The 22,383-nt window shown below is 45.1% G+C and overlaps 3 protein-coding genes and 2 pseudogenes across 7 annotated transcripts; 2 read left to right on the top strand and 3 right to left on the bottom strand.

Annotated features, from left to right (window-relative positions):
• Nucleotides 1–232: 232 nt before the first annotated feature.
• Nucleotides 233–2,167, bottom strand: LOC136536155 (calcium-transporting ATPase 1, plasma membrane-type-like; annotated as a pseudogene).
• A 655-nt stretch (nt 2,168–2,822) lies between these two features.
• LOC136518507 (protein NDH-DEPENDENT CYCLIC ELECTRON FLOW 5-like) lies at nt 2,823–4,569 on the top strand. Its single transcript, XM_066512174.1, has 3 exons — nt 2,823–3,433; nt 3,521–3,976; nt 4,078–4,569. The coding sequence occupies exons 1-3, from the start codon at nt 2,858–2,860 to the stop codon at nt 4,267–4,269; spliced, it is 1,224 nt and encodes a 407-aa protein (XP_066368271.1). The 5' UTR covers nt 2,823–2,857; the 3' UTR covers nt 4,270–4,569.
• A 129-nt stretch (nt 4,570–4,698) lies between these two features.
• Nucleotides 4,699–12,595, bottom strand: LOC136518494 (probable helicase MAGATAMA 3). 2 transcript variants are annotated; one of them, XM_066512155.1, is made up of 22 exons: nt 12,490–12,594; nt 11,775–11,824; nt 11,445–11,575; nt 11,210–11,348; nt 10,943–11,082; nt 10,298–10,495; nt 9,995–10,192; nt 9,860–9,895; nt 9,568–9,653; nt 9,163–9,213; nt 8,598–8,706; nt 8,404–8,509; nt 8,129–8,226; nt 7,954–8,058; nt 7,785–7,877; nt 7,608–7,661; nt 7,065–7,123; nt 6,900–6,984; nt 6,463–6,822; nt 6,189–6,311; nt 5,424–5,510; nt 4,699–5,339 (listed from the first exon to the last, which is right to left on the bottom strand). In XM_066512155.1, the coding sequence occupies exons 2-22, from the start codon at nt 11,803–11,805 to the stop codon at nt 5,118–5,120; spliced, it is 2,511 nt and encodes an 836-aa protein (XP_066368252.1). In that variant the 5' UTR covers nt 11,806–11,824; nt 12,490–12,594; the 3' UTR covers nt 4,699–5,117. The 2 variants fall into 2 exon arrangements, with proteins under 2 accessions (XP_066368252.1, XP_066368260.1); XM_066512163.1 differs by lacking the exon at nt 11,775–11,824 and having other exon boundaries at nt 12,490–12,595.
• A 57-nt stretch (nt 12,596–12,652) lies between these two features.
• Nucleotides 12,653–15,031, top strand: LOC136518530 (probable helicase MAGATAMA 3; annotated as a pseudogene).
• Nucleotides 15,032–15,415: 384 nt separating this feature from the next.
• Nucleotides 15,416–20,608, bottom strand: LOC136518516 (PHD finger protein ING2-like). Of its 4 annotated transcripts, none has more exons than XR_010774525.1 (8): nt 19,997–20,608; nt 19,826–19,897; nt 18,789–18,973; nt 18,159–18,222; nt 17,816–18,066; nt 17,666–17,704; nt 15,821–16,957; nt 15,416–15,738 (listed from the first exon to the last, which is right to left on the bottom strand). XR_010774525.1 is itself a non-coding variant. In XM_066512201.1 (8 exons), the coding sequence occupies exons 1-7, from the start codon at nt 20,040–20,042 to the stop codon at nt 16,856–16,858; spliced, it is 759 nt and encodes a 252-aa protein (XP_066368298.1). In that variant the 5' UTR covers nt 20,043–20,608; the 3' UTR covers nt 15,416–15,682; nt 16,840–16,855. The 4 variants fall into 4 exon arrangements, 2 of the variants coding, with proteins under 2 accessions (XP_066368298.1, XP_066368281.1); XR_010774527.1 differs by having other exon boundaries at nt 15,416–15,782; nt 15,908–16,957; XM_066512201.1 differs by having other exon boundaries at nt 15,416–15,682; nt 16,840–16,957.
• Between the last annotated feature and the right edge of the window lie 1,775 nt (nt 20,609–22,383).

Genomic DNA, 22,383 nt, shown 5'->3' with positions numbered 1-22,383 from the left:
AACTTGTGAGGATGTTTCAGTTAGGTCCATCAACTTTCAAAGTGGCTTTTTGGGTCCATAAACTTTATATGCCGTATCACTTAGGTCCATATCTCTCCACATGGGCTTTTTATGCTGATGTGGCTGCTGACTTGGACCCTTCATTTCGTCGAACATGTGGTGGGCGCGTGAGCAGGTGCCGCTGCCGCGGCCACACAGGCGTGTGAGCGGCCGGCTGCCCGTGCTGGTGCAGTCACACTGCCACGCGAGCACCCAGAAGCTGCGCCGGGCAGCCACATTGGGGTTGGTCGAGCGGGCTGGCTGCCGCGCGAGGCCGGCAACGGTGCGGGTTCTTGGTGCCGAACGTTGTGATGAGCGTGTACCCGTCGCCAGGGACGTCGCAGGCGCCGCCGATGTCCTAGTACGTCAGGCAGAGCGTGCACAGCGCCTCGCACGCAAACGCATCGATGGCGCTGGCCACGCGCTTCGCCTTCGCGTCCGTGAGCTTCTCCACGTTGCTAGTGCTGTCGAAGACGGAGCTGCACCGGCTCAGGACCACCTCGGACGCGCCCTTGAGGAACGCGCATGGGTGGCCGGCGGCGTTCGGGGACGCGATGACCACGGCCATCGTCTTCTTCACCGAGTTGAACGGCTCCACCTTGAGCTTCTTGGCGCCGGCGTGCTCCACCTTGGTGTACTTCTCCACCTCGAGGCCAAACTCAAGGATGGCCGTCTCGGTGGGCATGCCGCGTGCCCATGACGCTAGTCCTTCTGTCCTTGCTCGTGACGACCTCCGAGCCGGAGCAGTGGAAGACGCCCTCGAGCAGCACCCGCGTGAAGTTCTCCGACACCGACGACCGGAGCTCATCGAAGCCCTTGGAGGTGCTCACCGTCTGCGCCGCCCTGGACGCCCAGACCTTCTCGATGATCATGTGGTTCATGGTGAGCGTGCCGGTCTTGTCCGTGCAGATGCAGCTCGCCGACCCCATGGTCTCGCACGCCGAGAGGTGCCTGACGAGCGCACGCTCCTGCATGAGCTTCTTCATGGCGAACGCCAGGCTGAGCGTGATGGCGAGCGGCAGCCCCTCGGGCATGGCGACGACGACGATGGTGACGGCGACGGTGAAGAAGTTGAGCACCGAGAGCGCGTCCTCTCCCCTCCACCACAGCAGCCCGCCGGGCGCGTTCGCCCTACCCACCAGGAACCACGCCATGAGCACGGTGAACGTGAGCACCGCGAACGCAAGCCCAATCTTGCCGATGATGGTGGCCACGCCGTTGAGCTTGACCTGGAGCGGCGTCTCGTCCTCGCCTCCCTGGCTTAGGGTCTCCATCAGGTTCCCCCACTCCGTGCGCATCCTGACCGCGGTGACCAGCATCCGCACCGAGCCTTCCTGCACCTTGGTCCCGCCGAGCAGGAACGGGTTGGCGCTGGATGGGTGCACTGGCTCGCTCTCGCCGGACAGGCTCGACTCATCGACCACGAGCGAGTAGCCGTCGATGTACAGGCCGTCCGCCGGTACCTGGTCGCCGATGGACAGGTGGACGATGTCCCCGACGACGATGTCGTAGATGGACACCTTTTGGCGGTAGCCGTCGCGGGTGACCTACATGTCGATCTTCTTCTTCTCCCTGTCCAGGTCTAGGAACTGCAGCGGCTACTTGTAGTCGCTGGCCGTGGTGATCATGACCACGAGGAAGATGGTGAGCATGATGCCGAGGCCGTCGTACATCCCGCTGGGCCACCCCTCGGTGGCGAGCCCGATGACGACGGAGATGAACGCGCAGAAGGTGAGCAGCAGGAGCGTCATGTCCTGGCTGGCGTCCCACAGGAACATCCAGAACGTCCACGACGGCTTCTCGGTGTACTTGTTGGCGCCGTAGACCTCCGCCCGGACGCCCGTCTCGTCCGACTTGACGCCGTCGGCGAGGGAGACGTTCACCTTCCGCGCGATGCCGTCGACGCCCCTGTGGTGCCTCAGGCTCTTGCCGTCGTGGTTGCGAACCACGGTGGCCAGCTCCTCCGGGCTGGCTGACGCGTGTGCGGTCGTGTTTGCGCTCCCGCGGCGGCGGCGGTGGCACCTGCTCGCGCGCCCACGACATGTTTGACGAAATGAAGGTCCAAGTCAGCAGCCACATCAGCATAAAAAGCCCATGTGGAGAGATATGGATCTAAGTGATACGGCATACAAAGTTTATGGACCCAAAAAGCCACTTTGAAAGTTGATGGACCTAACTGAAACCTCCTCACAAGTTAATGGACCTCTGGTGCATTTAACTCAAAAAAAGAAACAAGAAAACAGCAACAAAAGACCTAAGAAACAAAGAAGTTCAGGAAAAAAATAAGGAAAACCACAAAAATTACCATATGACATATAATTGGGCATATTATTGAACGCATGTGGCAGGTTTCAATTCTATTTTTCGAGACAAACTAGAAAAAAAGTATCAATGTTATGAGATGAAAGTCAAATTGACGAGGCAGTGACGTAGCATAAGGCTCTTTGGTGAATTGAATTTTATCTATCGCAGAAATTAAATTGGTGATATTTTTTTCTTTTTTCTTAGGAATGGTCCAATACAAACCCCTTCTTAATATAATTGGAACTTATTCAATTATACTGGCTAAAAAAATATCCGTTCATATACTTAGGACAAACCATTTTATGTGATTTTTTTCCGCGCGGAAATAATCTTGTCTTGCCCCGGGAAATGATTGGTACTGTGCTCCAAAATTGAAATAAAAACAGCTTGAAAAATATCTAAAGCCAGCTGAAAAGTGGAAAAGGACACCGTTAATCCAGCACGGAATATTTCCCAGACCTTGTAGATAAGGCTACACTCAACTGATCACACGTTCCTGCAGGAACTGGCAGGCATGGCGGGCTTCTGCACTCCTGCTGCCACTGCAGCTGCCCATGCCACTCCAACCCCTCTGGCCAGCTCAAGGAAGCACATCGTCATGTGCCTCTCCCCCAAGCCAAGCGGCGGCGGCGGCGGCGGCGGAAGCAAGAGGGTGCGGCTTGCGAGTACAGGCGCAGCTCCTCATCAGGTGCGCGCGCTGGCGCCGGCGACCGCGGCGGAAGAAGCGGCGGGGCCCTCCCCCGCCCCTCTCAACGTGGAGTACCTGACCGCCGAGTTCGCCGGCCACGGCGTGAGCTTCGAGCCCGTGGGCAGCAGCTGCGCCGTCAAGATGGCGCTGCGCAACGGCAGCGTGGCGCACGTGCTGCTCCCCAGCGGGCTCGTCACGTCCTACAAGCCCGCCATGTGGCACGGCACGGTCACGGAGGTGCTCCACACGAACGTCGCCGAGGGCCCCGGCGGGCGGGCCGTCATCCGCGGTGGGGTGTCCGTGGACCTCCGTTGCGCTGGCGGCGACGGCGTGTGGTCGCCGAGCGCGAGCAGGGCGTGGTCGCTCCGCGACGTCCGGGGAAACCCAACCACCTCCATCGAGGTACGCCAGAACAGTACAGTAGTGATAAGGCTCCCAAGCTTCGGAAATTAAAGGCCATTCGTCATGGCACGTCGCGTTTCCTTGCAGATCGAGCTTGCGTCGGCGGCGCCGGGGAACGCGGCCGCGGCGAGGTGCGTGGTGACGCTGCACCCGGAGGCGCTGGCCACGGAGCTCGCGGTGACGAACGGCGCGTCGTCGCCGATGGCACTGACGTGCGCCGTGCCTAGCCACCTGCGCGTGAGCACCCCAGACGCCACCTACGCCCTGGGGCTCCTGGGCTCCGACTACCGCAGCGTGGAGCCGGCGCTGTCGGAGTTCAGCATCATCCCTCCGGACTACGGGGCTGCGCAGCAGTCCGCAGAAGGGACGACAGCCCGGCACCGGTGGGCAAACAGAGGCTTGGACATGATCCTCTCGGGCGGGCAGGACCGTGGCGCGGCGGACGAGCCCGACGGCGAGGAGGACGACGACTACAAGCACATTTCGGATGCGATGTGCCGTGTGTACAGCAACGCGCCCAAGGAATTCACCATCATCGACAGGGTAAAAACCTTCGGCGATTGGCCATTCTCTGGTTTATTCAGTTGACTAGAAATTCAGGACCGGGTGACTGATGCGAGCTTTTGCGCGGGAACCGCTTGCAGGGCAGGAGGAACTCCGTTAGCTTGCACAGGAAGGGGTTCGAGGAGCTGTACGTCTTCAGCCCGGGATCCCAGTACCAGTGGTACGGCAAATATGCCTACGTGGTCGTAGGGCCTGCCATGCTGGAGCCTGTGATGCTGGGGCCCGGAGACACGTGGCAGGGGGCTCAGTACCTGCGCAACCCCAATCTTTAGGCATGCTAGCTGGGAGAACTGATGACCCTGGACACGTCACATGTTCGTCGTGTACGTGTATCCAGATCAGCAGATGAGGCCAGGCGAGACGCAAAATAATTGGAAATCCAAATAATTAGCGACCACAATGGTCTACAGATGTTGGAAATGATGTCCATAGTGAATTGCTGATGACAGTGTTCAATATTAGAATTATTGGTCCCCATAAAAAAAAGAATTATTGGTCGATGTCGAATGCGATAATGCAAGGTGACCCGCGACCGAACAGCACCAATGAACACCACCACAACGTTAATTTCACATCAGACCTGCAGCCATAAACGATCGTGGATTATAAGCTAGAACATTATTTTTCTCTCACACCAAACTAGCCAGCAATAATAATCCACGATCGTTTTAGCCGAAAAGAACAGACTGCTGATTGACTAGCAACCATCTGTGTCAGATGAAAAAAAAACATATATATTGATCAGTAAAGTATCGAGATAGCAGCATTTGCTTCAGTTCAAACTTCTCTACGTCAGTACGTTCCTACTTCACCTAAAACCAGTGCATGCGAAAGACGCATCACAGGATGTTAACTGTGAAATTTAACTGCCAACCATGGAAAACATACATAAGAGACATATCTATCACCTCTGCAGTTTCACAATAAACAATTTTCGTAGTGCCCTCTGAGATAATCACTTTCTCTAAAAATTAGATACGAGAAAAGAAACACTACTTCAAATTTCTATTTTTCAACCCTCAGCAACCTCCGTCCATCCAAGAATGCCAACTCCTCTTTGTAATACCAATACTCTACATAACTGCTCTACCCAAGCCATTCAAGCCTTTGAATCTTACAATCAATCATCGCCACCTCCATCATCAGCATCCATAGCAGCATCATCGTCATCCCCTGCATCTGCATGGTCAGCAGCATCATCGACATTCATGAGCTCCTGCCTTACAACTTCTTGATTGATTTCTTCCAGTACTTGAGCATTCGGCACTGGCAGAGGATACTTTTCCACCTTCATAGCCTTCAGGTTATCCTCTCCAAAGAATGTGGTGAATGACTTCGGGACCTGCAAAATGTGCATAGTGTGACCCATCCAGATGCTGTGTACTCTTTCATGCTAAGGAAACAAGATAGCAAGTCACAAACACACCTTGAAGAAGCGGTTTCGCTCCTTGGCACTCTCGACAAGGTTGTTCCAGTGTTTATCTTGCTTCAATGTTGAAGCAGAACCTACAACCTGCGGCATGCAGATTATTATTTAGATTTACAACAAAGTACTCCCTCCAATCACAAATATAAGCACATTGAGATTTCTCCTAAGTTTTTTTTAACTTTGACCATCAACTAACATTTTATATGGACTGACAACACAAGATGACAAGATTGGCATTACTCACACACACACAGCTCCTTCCAAAAGAGAATAGATTTTGCCAGTCAAAGTGTCATATTGGAGACTTGTCTGTTCTAAATTTATAATGGACTTACAATAGTGATTGGAGGAAGTATATATAAAACATGAACAAATAGCGGTACAAGTGGGGGGGTATGGGTGTCCACATGTCAGTTAAATCTTGAAGACTGGATGGAGCCGTGAAGTTACATCAGGACATTGATCTCAAAAAGGCATTCTACCATTCATCTTAGATACCATAACTATAAGCAGCATCCTTGAACAATCGTATCTACTTGCATGTATGGATGCATGAGAGAATCTCTAACTTTATGTGTACATTTTGTTAGGCAACAGAGTTCCTTATTAAATTTATAGCCTGCACCTGCCTCTACCTCTCAGTTCAGACTAGAGTGCATATTTGAATTCTGTGTCATGCAAACAATGGAAACTTTGAAGCTACCATAATGCAAAAACAAAATAGTAATGATGAAATTTGAAACATGGAGAACAGGGGCTTACCAGTACAGCAGATTTTGCTCTCGTGATGGCAACATTCATTCGTCGAAAATCAGAAACAAAGCCAATCTTTTGCTCCTCGTTGCATCTTACACATGAAAAAATTACTATTTCTTTTTCACGTCCCTACATACAAGCAGTCGGACATAACATCAAATCATAGTGGTCACAAAAAGAGCGAGAAAGAGATATAACATCATAATCACTGGTACTTGCAAGAGTATTGAGGCATAGAGGTGATTTGTACAGAAATCCCAAAATGCATTTGAACTAGTACCTGAAATCCATCAACGGTGCTTACATCTATCAATCCTTTTGATTGATCCCCAAAGGTTGATCGAAAACTGTCCTTCAATAGTTTTACTTGATGCCTGTATGGTGATATAACACCCACTTCAGGACTAGATTTGAGTTCTGGATAGCGCATTGCCAATTGGTGATACAGGAGAGTTATGAATTCCACTTCATCCTGGTTTACCCAAGAACCACTTCCAGATGGCTGGGATTCAATACCATCAACATCAAAGAAACAAAATGGTCCAAAGCAGCTGTAGGAATGCCATGGACGTTTCCTGCTGAGGCCCTCCCCATCTTGTAGTACACCTTCATAAAATTCTTTTGAAGGGAACATACTAATCTGTATGGGAATGGATAATGAATTACAACAATCATTCCAGTTTCCAGCTTCAGATATGCTGAAGATATGAGATTCACCTCTGGGTGCATGCGATATTGGATTTTAAGCATTTGCACCGGAAAACCAGCAGCTTGAAATCTTTTGAACAAGCTTGTTCCATATCTGAGAGATAAATGAGCATTGTCTTAGCATATTACAGCACCTGGAAAATGTGTGCCGGTATAAAAAGAAGATCATCTTACCCCAACTTCTGAGCAGTCTGTGAAATGACAGTTGCAGGCAACTGAACTGGGTCACCAACCTGATAGGAATATTATGAGCTAGTTATCATTACCAAAAGCTAAAGTGATTGTATTCATGTGCACAGATTAACCTGATAGGGATATATTATGAGATATACAGTCAAGAGAAATGGTGAGACTGTGCAAACATGCACACCAACAAATGAAAGTATACTTTTAACGTAAGCCCAGATAGACAAGTGCTACTATAGGTACTAAAGAGAAGAGAAAATATTCAAAATATCACCTGGGCCTGACCTCTGTCACATAACAAGGTACTATATAAATAAATAGGAAAGACCCTATAAGTTCAGACAATATGCTACATTCTATGATATCCTATTCAATCCCCCGGTTAGCATGCGATGATCGTCGTGCTAATAAATCCTCTCTTCTTAAAGCCCAAGTAGGACAAATATACATCTTGCACAGGGGAAAGCAAGATGCTTAAAGAAAAGGAAAAACAAAACAATATACAAAAAATGAGAAAATTAGACAACATACAAGAAAAATTTGTCTGCAGCCATGGATCAATGGAATAAGAGTTGCAGGTTCCACCTGAAAAGAAGGGGATACGTCTCAGCTTAGGAACTTAATTAAACAGAGGCACAGAAAATTCTATTATCCAAATTGATAACGTCAATGCTCCATGATGAAAGCAATGTTTAAAAGTTTCCTCACCGCTTGTGCAGCTTCATCAATTATAACAACATCAAAAGCACGGGTCATCCTGCTAAAAATTGAGGATCCACTGAAACTCAGAGTAGAAAATACCTACAAATTTTGCTTGAAAGTGAGAATACTAAAATAGGTATAATCAGCAAACATTTATAATTAATCAGAAGAGTACAATGGCTGCTTCGTCCAGTATTGAAGCTCTAATCCGATCATATTCACCAGCACCTCTTCTCCCACCATCTAATGTGCGATCTACACCAGAAAGTTTTTGTTGAATCTGCAAGGTTGAAATCATTGTAGTTGACAGAAGTTATAAAGAAAATGTATTGCAACTTTATGTCACTTACAAGGTAATCCATGGAAACTGCTTTAATAGAATGAAGGGCCTTCACTCCAATGCGCACAATTTTAGGGTTGTAAGTGTTGTTATTTTCATCTCGGATTCCTGAAGCAAAAAAAAAACATCATTTCATTACTTAATTTGTGCATGATGCTTCCTAATGATAGCATGAGTGATGAGTCTAAAAATGTATGAGCACACCAGATGCACAAAAAGAAAAACAGAGAGAAGGGTTGGGGAGCATTGTGTCTGTACTGGATATTTAGCATCGAAAACCTTTACCTGTCTTAAGAACACGCAACACGATCTCATCAAGTGCTGAGTTGGATGGAGCACAGACCAACACATGGGCCCGATACTTGCGATTGGAACTTACGACTTCAGGTTTCTGTAAAGATTTTTTTTTGGCCATGTAAGGGATAAAATAGTCCAGGAACCTGAGTAAAATTTAGCAAGTATGCCATATAAAAGAGTACCAGTTCATTTCCTGTTGGGTAAAATCCATCATCGCCATCAACAGGCATAATCAAATCTCGAGGATTTGCACCAAGTAACCAAGGAGATGCCTTCATCCAGTGTGCACGCCTGTCATGTGAACTCCCCAGTTATTGGTGCCGACAGAAATTTGCAGTCGCATGGTGTTTGAAAAACTAGAATCAGTAATCCATCAAAATAACATAAAATTCTTAGCTGTTCCACTTCCCACACAGAAAAGCTAGAAAATAAAAAGGCTACAAAATATGGTACCATAAACAAAACAACCTTTTCCTCCAAGTACTCCCTAGTTCGTTTGGAGGATTTGAGATATCAAAGGAACAAAAGCAATGTCAAAACTAAGATATTCTATTTTTCTAGTAACCAACACATAACCATGCAGATCTATAAGAGAAACCAGTTAAGGATGGAGCATTTCAAAGGGAAACTCACAATTTGAAGCAGCTAGATATTATTAATCAGCTTTATATCCTTCCCATTTTCCATACCCCAGCCCAAAGTCAAATAAATATATTAGAAACTAGGAGGTCTGCATTCTTAACATACTTGCCATCAATGTCCAGTTCTGGCCCATGCTTTAGAACATCAAGTCCTCCTCTGCATTAAGCATCATAAAGCACATGAGATGCATGCGCGAAATTTAAAGGGCGTACCCAGTGCAAAGAGCTCCCGCTCTGTGCGGGGTCTGGGGAAGGGTGTCAGTGGCAAGCCTTACCCTCGCCTGTGCAATGCGAGGAGACTGCGACTCGAACCTGGGACCTTCCGGTCACAGGTGGTAAGACTCTACCGCTTGCACCAGGCCCGCCCTTCATGCGCGAAATTTAAGATTTCAAAAAATGCAGTATAATTACTATCTCTCATATATGATAAACATGGAGATTTTCTATCCTCACAATTGGAATTACTATTCCATACACCAAAATATAAAGAATAACCAAGTGAGTTTGTTACTTGATCTGCATTCTTGCAGGAGAAGAATGGAGAACAGCACTAAGGAGTCCAAGAATAGTTTGTGTCTTTCCTGTTCCTGGAGGGCCCTGCAAATAAGCAGATAGAACTTAGAAGAACATAAATCAGCAAATCGTGCATTACTCTTAAATAGTGTTAGGTGTTCGATCTGCACATCATTCAAAAGAAAAACATATAGTTAAAACAGCTCAGGTATTTGCAATACTTTCACATAACTAATCAAGACAGGTCAACAATAACAATGCAAATTAATAGTGGTAAAAAAATAACAGACCTGAATAAGGACAAAGGATCTGCGTGAAAGACCTGCCTAGAGAAAAATTCAGTAACTATCAGAGCCATGATTTTAAATAAATATTAGGAACACAATACATACACCAACAATGCGAAAATCACAAAGGATGCTTACATTGACTGCTTCCAGCTGGGAATCGTTAAGATTTGTTTTGAGGTAATCCATAAGTGGCTCAGGAACATTCCACGCACGACTTTGATCATCACCATCCTTGTGCTTCTCAGTAGCTGAAAGAATCAAATCCTTAAAAGGTAGAGAAGCTACAGAATGCATAGCTGTGAACTCTCGCATTATTGTAGACAAGCTGCAGACCTGAAAATTTAGACGAGAAAATGGCATATCAAGCAGTACATGCCGTCAATAAACGATGCAACCATGAAAAACTCAGGTGCTTGTTTTAGAACAATTGAGACTCGCCTTCAGTATCCACAGCAAGCTGTTTTGACTTGCAATGGTGGAAGCAAAATGTTGCAGCCTTGTAGAGTTCACAGGCTTTGCAACATTCAGATTTACAATTTCACCTGCCACAAAAGTTCTAAGCGAAATATGTAAGCCACCACCACGCTGTTCCACCAATGCAAAGGCGTATGCATTAGGGGTTGATCCCTCCTCAAACTGCAAAAGTGCAGGCACATCAGTTCATCACATAATGTACTCGGCTACAGGCTACTTGCCAGATTGATTTATTTCAGTATAGTTCATCACATAATGTACTCGGCTACAGACTACTTGCCAGACTGATCTAAGTATGATATCACAGCCATAACTTATGGCACATTTTGCTCTGTTCTTAGACAAAATGTCCAAAATGTAAGAACTAAGAACTCAGGAAATACATCTAGATATTTTATGGGTTTCGGTTATTAAATATTATGTCCAAAATGTAAGAACTAAGAACTCAGGAAATACATCTAGATATTTTATGGGTTTCGGTTATTAAATATTATGCAAATGGCCACCTACCAAATAAAAGTTTGACACATTTCGTCCCAATCAATCATTACCTTGGTATTTTCATATCAGGACCAGCTAAAGTACAAAATTTACTTGCACAACACTTACTTTCTCCTTGGAGAGAAGCAGTAGGTCATTCTCTGACACATTATCCTGAAAATTGTCTTCCACCGCCACAGAGAGCTTGTGGAACCCCTCGGACTCTGTGCAAGATCCCACTGCCCCCCTCCGCCAGTCCATCCCATATTCTACACACACCACACAAGGTCAAAACATAAATTTAAAAAAATCCCAATTGGCAACTCACCAGCGAAATAAGAGCAAGCAACATGCTGCGTTGAAAAAGAAGCAAAGCGCAGGAGCGCGCGCCCTAACCTTCCTCCTCGTCACTGCGTCCCTGTATGATCTGCGCCTTGACCTCCTCGAAGAGCAGTGGCTCAAAGACACCGAGGTACTCGGCCACCGAGTTGTACGTGTTCTTCACACGCTGCAGCACCTTGGCCTGCTTGCCGCCCTGACCCCCGAGCCAGAGAAGGTTAGGGATTTAGAAAATTTTGTTATGGATGGTATGGCGGGCGGGTGGTGGGTGTGGTGAGGTTGATGTGCGTACCTTGGATTCGGTGATGAGGCGGAGGTAATCCCAGCTTAGGACAATCTTTTGGAAACGGTCCATGGTGGAGGAAGTTGGCGTGCCGCCGCTGGACTTCTCCACCATCATTGGAAGGGCGGCCACTGGTGTACCTAGAATTTTAGCTTAGGTTATGCCATGCCAAGACTCTTAACATAATAACTCCACGAATATCCGGTAAATAATTATTAAATTTGCTGAGCGATTCAACAAAAAAAATACCAAAAACGCAAGGCATCAGCAATCAACAGTGCATCAAAGACCAAAGATGGGAGGCAGTAAATCATTTAATAACTAGTTTGAAGTCTGTACCTCTATATATAATTTGTATACTGCTGAGCATCAGCAATCAACAATGAAGTCTGAAACAATTACCAAAGAGGAGCAGCTGTACATCAGTTTGTTAACATTGCATTTCTTTTCTACACTATAGTCTGTACTATTGTACATCAACCAGTAAGTGGTTCACATAAATACATAAAATTTCTCCACATCTCATTTTCATCCCATATCTACAGACCAAAGTGGCAAATAGGAGAGGCAGCCGGAGTGCCAGATAGACACAGGAGCTATGTTGCTTCAATACTTATGATATGTCATGTGTAACGGACACCCGAATATGCAAATTCTCCACACACACACAAAGATGATACAGGGATATAGCTACGATCTTTTAGCGATAATAATTAAATCAAATAAAATAGTAGCAGCGACTATTCAAGAACTTAATAATACCACAGTACAAGTACATTACAGATAAGAATTGAATTGCTAACTCAGTTAAAGGCATAGTCATAAATCACGTTGCCAGTTACCATTCACCACACACACAGTAACAAACAACACAAAAGAAGATAACTACCGACATCAGACCGGAGCGCTGCTGCCGGGGGCGGACCCAGTAAAGGGACATGGGTGTACACATGTATACCCGATGGTTTTTTGCAAAAAGTTGGAAGGTAGTAGGAATCAAATAGCCAAAGCTCAATTTCGCACAGCAACCAGGGAAGAGAAGGGGTGGGAATACCTGGTAGGTGCTCGTCGCCGGCGAAGAGACCACCGAAGGCCTCGGCACCTGGCGTAGGGCAGCGGCGGCGGCGGTAGCCCTGGCTCGGCTCCTGGCGTAGAGAGAGAGAGCGGGGGGGGGGGGGGGGGGGGGGGGGGGGGGGGGGGGGGGGGGGGGGGGGGGGCGCGGAGGAGCGAACGCGGGGTGGGCTACGGAGAACTGATTCGGCGGCGGCGGTAGCTTGGATCCGTGGTCCGTGGCAGGGAGAGGCCGCGTGGTAGGGTCGTGGGCACGCACCTTGTGGTCGGACTCGGAGGCGGAGGCGGAGGCTCGTCGCTGGCGGCCGGCGAGTAGGGACGGAGGCACGTCGCCAGCGAGCGGAGGCGGAGGCGGAGGCTCGTCGCCGGTGGCCGGCGGCCGGCGAGCGGGGTTGCGGCGCGACGCGCGGGCGCAGCCGTGAGCTTGTCGCCGTGCGGGACTGCGGGAATGCGCCGATGCGGACTGCAGGCGTCGGGGCAGAGGATAAGGTACGTCTTCTGGGCTTCTACTGGGCTGGGCTGGACGACGGATACGTGTCCGGTGGCGTATCCGAATATTACAAAAATAATAAAAAACCGGATATTGTTGGATACATATCCTAGACGTATCGGACATGTATCCGTCGGATACGCAATACGCGTCTTCAAGGAAGTATCCGTGTAACATACCCGCCATACCATCCATAACAAAATTTTCTAAATCCCTAACCTTCTCTGGCTCGGGGGTCAGGGCGGCAAGCAGGCCAAGGTGCTGCAGCGTGTGAAGAACACGTACGACTCGGTGGCCGAGTACCTCGGTGTCTTTGAGCCACTGCTCTTCGAGGAGGTCAAGGCGCAGATCATCCAGGGACGCAGTGACGAGGAGGAAGGTTAGGGCGCGCGCTCCTGCACTTTGCTTCTTTTTCAACGCAGCATGTTGCTTGCTCTTATTTCGCTGGTGAGTTGCCAATTGGGATTTTTTTTTAATTTATGTTTTGACCTTGTGTGGTGTCACTGGTGTGTGTAGAATATGGGATGGACTGGCGGAGGGGGGCAGTGGGATCTTGCACAGAGTCCGAGGGGTTCCACAAGCTCTCTGGCGGTGGAAGACAATTTTCAGGATAATGTGTCAGAGAATGACCTACTGCTTCTCTCCAAGGAGAAAGCAAGGGACTCTTTGGCACGGCTTATGTCGGCTTCGGCTTTATCTATTTTACGTAAATCGAGATACTGTAGCGTGAAGCCGTTTTGTAAGCCAGGGTTAAAATGAACTAGAAGCCGAGAAAAGCCAGTTTTTCTGGCTTCACCGGCTTTGGCTTCACCGGTGAAGCCGTTTTGGAAGTAAATTTTGTACTTTAGCTGGTCCTGATATGAAAATACCAAGGTAATGATTGATTGGGACGAAATGTGTCAAACTTTTATTTGGTAGGTGGCCATTTGCATAATATTTAATAACCGAAACCCATAAAATATCTAGATGTATTTCCTGAGTTCTTAGTTCTTACATTTTGGACATAATATTTAATAACCGAAACCCATAAAATATCTAGATGTATTTCCTGAGTTCTTAGTTCTTACATTTTGGACATTTTGTCTAAGAACAGAGCAAAATGTGCCATAAGTTATGGCTGTGATATCATACTTAGATCAGTCTGGCAAGTAGTCTGTAGCCGAGTACATTATGTGATGAACTATACTGAAATAAATCAATCTGGCAAGTAGCCTGTAGCCGAGTACATTATGTGATGAACTGATGTGCCTGCACTTTTGCAGTTTGAGGAGGGATCAACCCCTAATGCATACGCCTTTGCATTGGTGGAACAGCGTGGTGGTGGCTTACATATTTCGCTTAGAACTTTTGTGGCAGGTGAAATTGTAAATCTGAATGTTGCAAAGCCTGTGAACTCTACAAGGCTGCAACATTTTGCTTCCACCATTGCAAGTCAAAACAGCTTGCTGTGGATACTGAAGGCGAGTCTCAATTGTTCTAAAACAAGCACCTGAGTTTTTCATGGTTGCATCGTTTATTGACGGCATGTACTGCTTGATATGCCATTTTCTCGTCTAAATTTTCAGGTCTGCAGCTTGTCTACAATAATGCGAGAGTTCACAGCTATGCATTCTGTAGCTTCTCTACCTTTTAAGGATTTGATTCTTTCAGCTACTGAGAAGCACAAGGATGGTGATGATCAAAGTCGTGCGTGGAATGTTCCTGAGCCACTTATGGATTACCTCAAAACAAATCTTAACGATTCCCAGCTAGAAGCAGTCAATGTAAGCATCCTTTGTGATTTTCGCATTGTTGGTGTATGTATTGTGTTCCTAATATTTATTTAAAATCATGGCTCTGATAGTTACTGAATTTTTCTCTAGGCAGGTCTTTCACGCAGATCCTTTGTCCTTATTCAGGTCTGTTATTTTTTTACCACTATTAATTTGCATTGTTATTGTTTACCTGTCTTGATTAGTTATGTGAAAGTATTGCAAATACCTGAGCTGTTTTAACTATATGTTTTTCTTTTGAATGATGTGCAGATCGAACACCTAACACTATTTAAGAGTAATGCACGATTTGCTGATTTATGTTCTTCTAAGTTCTATCTGCTTATTTGCAGACCTTAGAGTTGGGAGTGGCTACCGGAACTCGAGCCGGGAGCCGGGTTTAGAGTTGGGAGTGGCCACGGCCCACGGGCGATGGCGAAGGCATCATCAGCAGGATAGTGCCCGATCTAGACTGCGAGCTGCGGCAGGGGAACAGTGAGATAATGGAGGGTTGCCAAAATTAGATATTTTTTCCAATTTTGTGTGTGTGCGTAGTCTAATGCATGTCCAGTCGTATGCATTAGCTGTGTCCAGATCGCAGGTTACTTAAAAATGGTGTGAAACAGGATAACATGGTCGCACAAGTAGCAATGCTGGAAATGCTGAAATGGTGGCAACGATGTTCAATAATAAGATCTTGCTCGATGTCAAATGTGATAATGCTAAATTGCTCAATGTCGAAAGAACAATATCACAACTACAAACATTTCTGAATCTGACCATAAGTTATTCCAAGCAAGGAAAATCAATGCCAAGTATATACATCTCCAAGAGATGATGGACAAGTCTCTAATGTTAAACTCACTCTAAGCAACAACTCCGAGCGACCAAGTTGTGACAAGTTCTTCACACAGGACAACCTCGGATTGAAGATCCTGCATTTTGAGCAAAACGATTATTCCAGGTTCCATTCGCGCCCACGGCCTTGGTGCTGTTGAGCAAAGATGCACTAGTTACGAGAGAAAAATGAGTTTCCTAAAGGGAATGAAAAAACAAGTTTATCAGCTTGCCACCTCAAACAAGATCATGGAACAATTGGTTTCTTCTCTAGCTTTCAATAGTAATATGTTGCGGGCCTGGTGCAAGCGGTAGAGTCTTACCGCTTGTGACTGAAAGGTCCCGGGTTCAAAGTCGCGGTCTCCTCGCATTGCACAGGCGAGGGTAAGACTTGCCTCTGACACCCTTCCCCAGACCCCGCACAGAGCGGGAGCTCTCTGCACTGGGTACGCCCTTTTAGGATTGTAAAAGAGATCTTGTAGAACGCTCCCCTAATATTAAGCTGCCCGAGCTCAGTTGGTCAAGGGTGTAGATGCGAATTTGGGTGCGAGTCCTCCTAAATGTGAATTTGGGTGCCTCTATTTTCTTCATAATAAAATGCCACATAGTTCCTCCTAGGTTGGTCTGGTTTTTTAGAACATTCCCCTAATAGCTTTTGTTGGCAATCACAGTAAATATCATGCATGTCTGCAATATACAATATAATATGCACGATGCATGCTAGTTTATAATTGCAATTTCTCGACGGGAAGAATCTCTAGTCATGTTTAATTCTGCCACCCCACCAAGCTGTAGGTAGCTTCGTCAGTGCACCACTAATCCCCATGCATTTTGGAGTTTTTTCTCTAAACAACGAAGGAGAGCTACGTGTCATTTCATTTAAGAAAATTAGTATATATATGTGCAAATAGAAATGGAAAAATGTGAGGAGCCACTGCATTTTGGAGTTTTTTTTTTCGAACAACGCAGGAGAGCTGCATGTCATTTCATTTAATAAAAAAATAGTAAAAGGAGAGATCAAGAGGCCTCTCCAAGACCAACCCCTTACCTTACATTAGCACCTATTACAAAACTTTGGAGTTAATGTGAACAGCTAATATTTAAATGACAATTTTCTTTTGTAATGAGGAAAGGCTGTACAAAAGGAATGGCTTAACATGGTTTTAAAAATTACTATGTCCTATATTGACAAAGGACTCGGTTTTATAAAATTCAGATTTCTGGAAATCGATAGTGGTTACTAGCATCATCATACCTACTTGGAGAACCTCTTACTGAAGATTCCTGCATGTTGGGCAAAACCATTTCCCCTTGAATCTCGTTTCTGGTGTCAGACCCACACACGTGTAATGGAACCATTCACCTCCTTCACACTGTAGCATCAAGGTGAAATAGTTAGCATTTATAAGAGAGAGGTTGCTCTCACACAAAAAAGAAATTTTGTATTGTAACATAACAAGCTTTGGTGTTTCTAATGTGATGGTTCAACACAACTGTGGATTCGAATCATAACATTTGTTCGTCAGAAACCTTTCTTTAGTAATGATGTTTGGAAATCATACTTATTATAGTGCAGGCTTTAGCATGATCACAAAGAGTCATACACCATGCATGTAAGCATATGACCATGAATTGTTGACAAAAAATATTCAGATACACCATGTAGGTTCTTTAACTGGTTTACAAAGAATTATTTGTTTCTCTATTTTCTTTCTTCGAAGGTGTATACATTGATAATAAGTAATAACAGTTTATCAAACATCAAATACTGGCAATGCTCAACGACGTAAGATGGCCAATGTATGAAGCAAACCAATTGAACAGGGTTTTGTTTTTGCTGTGCACAATGGCAACAGAAGAAAACTACAAACTGGAAGATAATATCATAGATTATCAGTCAAGCTGCAACAAAGCATAATGAATGCTACATTCTGTTGTTTGAAATGGGAAAAAGGAAATCCTAAAATCACAGCAAAGATCTAAAGCTTATCCTCTGATTAGACTAATACGTAAAGGAAACTATAAGTTTACTCTGAAAGATAACTCATGAGGCATGATTATTTGGCACCAAGATGGCTTACATTCTCATTGTCACAAGCAATCATGTCACCATATGAAATCTGAAATAGCAATAACAAAGAAATCTTATTCAGAAAGTGATTGCGACATAAAAATTGTTTCATGCAAATAAGTTTCAGGAAATATTAACACATATTATCTTCAAAACTGACCTGGTGGCATATACAGTATGTCGGTTCATTTGGGTCAATTGTTTGATCCACATCCATAGATGTACCTGCTTTCTTGCTGCTACATGGAGGGGGCATTAAGTCAAAGTCCATACCCCTTTCCCTGTCCCATTCCCTCTCTCTAAATTTCTTTGATGCTTGAGGCGTACTAAAACCAAACCTCCTTTTCTCATCCCTGCTAACCACCGGAACTAGAGGAAGGACTGTAGGTTCATCTGAAGGTATCTTCCCTTCTGCAATTAAAATAGAAAAAAAAATCTGTTTGACGAAGATTTAAGGATGGCAGCCCACAATAATGCCTAGCATCTGCCACGATTGCTAATACCATGCTTTAAATCTTCTGCAAACTGGCCCAAGTCTTCATCAAGGCGTTTTATATGGCTCTCTATCTGTACAATAATGCACAAGGTGCTTGCGATTAGATATCCACGCAAAGCCAGTGACACTGAATAAATGGTAAGACTATAGAAGTTGGTATTTCATTTCTAGATTGATCCACATTCACCAAAATCTCTTTACTTAAAGTGGGCGTAACACCTGTTAGGCTTCTAATATAAACATCTAATCTTAGATATATGGAGGCATATCAAACAATATAAATCGTATCAGGCTCTTCACATTCAAATTCAATTTCTTCTTGCTGACCATTATCTTGCTGACCATTATCTAGTAGCTTACAACTCAGAACATATCAATGACTGCAAAGACTTGACCCTAGAATTAGTTTAAAGTTTGTATAACACTACAAATGCATACTCTCATAATGCTTTTTGGATTTCAGATAAAAAAAAGTTGGACCTGACCGTAGAATAGAAACGAAACAGCAACTAAGATAGTTATTAAATATGAAATAAATTTATTGTTGCACTAGGTGAGCATTTAAAATTGAAAAGAACTCATACAATAAGTTTCTTGAACCTAGGACCACAGGGAAACAACAGGAAGGAAGCAGTACCAGGTCATAAGCTTGGCGCGCCAGTAAGACTTTCTCGGTGCAAAGATTCAGAGCATTGTCCTGGCTAGCTTCAATGTCCTTCTTCATCCTCTCTGACTCATCATCATCCATGTTTGACCTGTCATACCCATGGGATGATACTCCCAGAATATACTTTATCTGTTCTTTGGTCTGACCCATAATGCCTGAAACGCAAAATCGCATAGGCAAAAACAATTATCCACTCATCATCACATCACGAAAATGCCAACTTAGCATCAACTGACACTAAAAGAAATTGTCTACATACTCCGTCCCAAAAAGAGTGGCTACAGTTCTAAGCAGACCATATTTAAATTGAGCAAAAATTGTACAATAAACTAGTATCCCTAAGATTTATGACATCAAATAGGTATCATTATTCATCATGTAACATATTTTCATAGCTCAGTTGTTGATACTATTTTCTACAAACTTAGTCAAATTTAAATTAGTCTGACTTGGACAACAAGCAAACATATAAGCTATGCAAAATTTCGAACTGGTATCCTTATATACTCCCTCCGTTCCAAATTATAAGTCGCTTTGACTTTTTTGGTTCATCCATTTTGCTATGTATCTAAACATATTATTATGGCCTTGTTTAGTCCTCCTAAAATTTAGTCCCTATCACATCGGATGTTTAGACACATGCATGGAGTATTAAATATAGACTAAAAAATAACTAATTGCACAGATTGCAACTACTTTGCGAGACGAATTTTTTAAGCCTAATTAATCCATAATTTGAGAATGTGGTGCTACAGTAACATATGCTATGACAGATTAATTAGGCTTAAAAAATTGTCTCACGGATTACTGAGGACTTGTGTAATTTGTTTTATTATTACTATCCGAACACTCCCACGTGACACCCGATGTGACACCCCTAAACTTTAGCCCCTGAATTTAAACACCAACAAAATGGACGTAGCATAAAAAAAAAGTCAAAGCGACTTATAATTTGGAACCGAGGGAGTATATACTTAGAAAAACAGAAATGGGGAAGAAATCATCACCATGTGCCCTGTCATCGAGCTCGCGCATGGTGGAGAGAATCCTCTGCAGGTCGCCGGCCAGGGTGCTCGAGTCTGCACGATTCCAAACACAAAATAAACTGGTACGGACGAACAATCGGAGGGGGGGTAGCAAACTCAATAATCCGTGAAATAGGGGCGCGTAAGTCTAACACTCGAGGTAGTCGTCGACGTACACGCCGGTCCGAGCGATCGCCATGCCTGTCTACGATTGCTCCCGGATTCCGCGTCTCCGGACAGGGTTCGATGGATCGATGCCTCGATTTGGGGAACTAGGGGTGGAGAGACGCACCGTAACGGGACGGAACGGCCCTCTTCTCACTGGCGTTTGGATGAGGGGAGAAGTGGGATGGGCTCGTCCCACAGGCGAATATCCACCGTAGATGCGGGACGGGTCTGCCCGCACAAAACGAAGGGACGGGGTCGTCCCGCTTGCAGGGCGTGAAGCGCCGTCTCCCGAGAGGACGAGCTCGAGAACAGCGTGGCGGTCTCCGGCGAAGGTGTGGGAGCGCAGGGCCAAGGGGGCGTGGACGAGCTCCGGTGAGGGCGCTGAATCGACCTTCGACCGCTGGCTCGGGGAAACGCAAGCAGGCAGCGACTCGGGGAAGCGCTGGGGAGCGAAAGCGCGGACCGGCACAGGGAAGCTCGAGCGGCCGGCGACGACGGCGCGGGGAGGCCCCAGCGACCGAGTGGGCTGTGGGCGGCGGCGAATCTACCCGCGCGAGGTCACGATACGCGAGAAGATAGGCCGTGGGGAAAAAAGGAGTTCACGAAGTGGGCTGAAGGTAATGGAACATGGCCCAATAGTCACCGGGCCAACAAATCGTTTTCAGGGAAGCAGCAGGCCATCAGGGAGTCATCGACCGTCAGACGTCAGATCAACCTCACCTTACACCATGTGTTCTTGGATGTTGATGAGTCAACCCCTGGGTTTGTAATTGTAACTGAACTCTTGTATGGAGATTTGCCTAAGTCTAGTGCTTAGTGTTACTGAGAATTCAAAAAAAATAACTCACCTTACCCAATTTGTTGCCGGTGCATTGCAACGGAAATTATGTTTATCATTATACGGTCATCTAGACAATTTGCAGACCCAAGAATGATCACGGTCATGCATTTCAATTCATCCTACAGTCACACTCCACAATATGCTTGAACGTGTGCCACTCTAATTCATATGTGCACGAGAAGTTTAAAGTTTTATTGGTGACCGTGTCATGCACTTCAATTTATTTCAGAATCAGACTCTCCATGATGCCCAAGTATGTTGCTCTAACTCATATAGTCCGGAATTGAATGAAAGACCATACAAACAAAATGAGTTTAATACTATATATAACTAGCAAACGTGTTGCAAGGTGATGTGAATGTACATGCCGTGTGGTCACTTGATTCTGTCGAGCCAATTATAATAAGTTATTTCCTCTGTTTCTAAATAAATTAATTTCTAAAATCTGTGCCAGTCAAACTTTTGTAAGTTTGACTAACTTTATAAAAAAGAGTAACAACATCTATGACATAAAATGAGTACATTATGAAAATATATTCTATGGTACATCTAATGATACTAGTTTGATATCATAAATCTTGATGTTTTTTCTAGAAATTCGGTCAAAGTTTAAATTTTTTGACTTAGCACAACTCTAGGAATCTATTTATTCAGAGACAGAGGGAGTAGCTATCTTTTGTTCATTTAGTTGAGTTTAGCTCAACCTATTCCATTTGAATCAAATGAATTCCAAATTTCATAACAAATGTTAGATGCAAAACCAAAGAATGTCGCCATTAAATTAATAGAATTGATCTAGGAAATGTAAGTATAGTGCCAAATTAAGGACTTAATAAACTGAGTGCGCATATTCCAAGGAAGAAAAATATCCATAAAAGTCGTCAACTCTGAAAGGAGAACCGGCACAAAGTTTTTCTCATCCGAAAGGCTAAAAACCCCTAGGAACAGAGATCTTACGAAAAATGCCTCGAGATATGGTGCTAACAAGGTTCCACTTGTTGAAAAACGCCTTGAGATATGGTGCTAACAAGGTTGCACTTGTTACATTTATTTATTTATCCATGATCGTATTCTCTTTTCTTGAAATATCCGGTAGTACCAGTTTATATTAATACTTCCGCTTTTCTAAATTGTAAGCCATTCTAACATAATATATATTTAGGTGCATACTAAAAGCTATGTATTTAGAAAAACTATATTCATTCACAACTTACCACATGACCTGCGTGAACACACAAACCCAAGATACCTTCTCCTGTAACTTTAGCATCCGTGATTGGACAACGTATTTTAAGAGTTCAAAGCACGACGCAGTGACTTGAAGACTTGATTAAAGGTAGTTATTACGCACCAATTTTAAGACATTCTCCTCCAAACACACAAACCGAGATCGCTGAACGCTGTATAGTGTACGTGAACACCGTAGTCAGTCAGGGCTTATCAGCCAACCAACAGTGTTTTCCTCTCACAACGAACCAGCATCAGCCGGGCTTATCAGCCCAGAAACCAACCAGCGAATAGGCTGAAAATG

This window comes from Miscanthus floridulus, chromosome 2, assembly GCF_019320115.1.
Source record: "Miscanthus floridulus cultivar M001 chromosome 2, ASM1932011v1, whole genome shotgun sequence".
Taxonomy (NCBI): Eukaryota; Viridiplantae; Streptophyta; class Magnoliopsida; order Poales; family Poaceae; genus Miscanthus; species Miscanthus floridulus.
The sequence above is the reverse complement of the archived record's forward strand: the minus strand, read 5'-3'. Positions and strand labels throughout refer to the sequence as shown.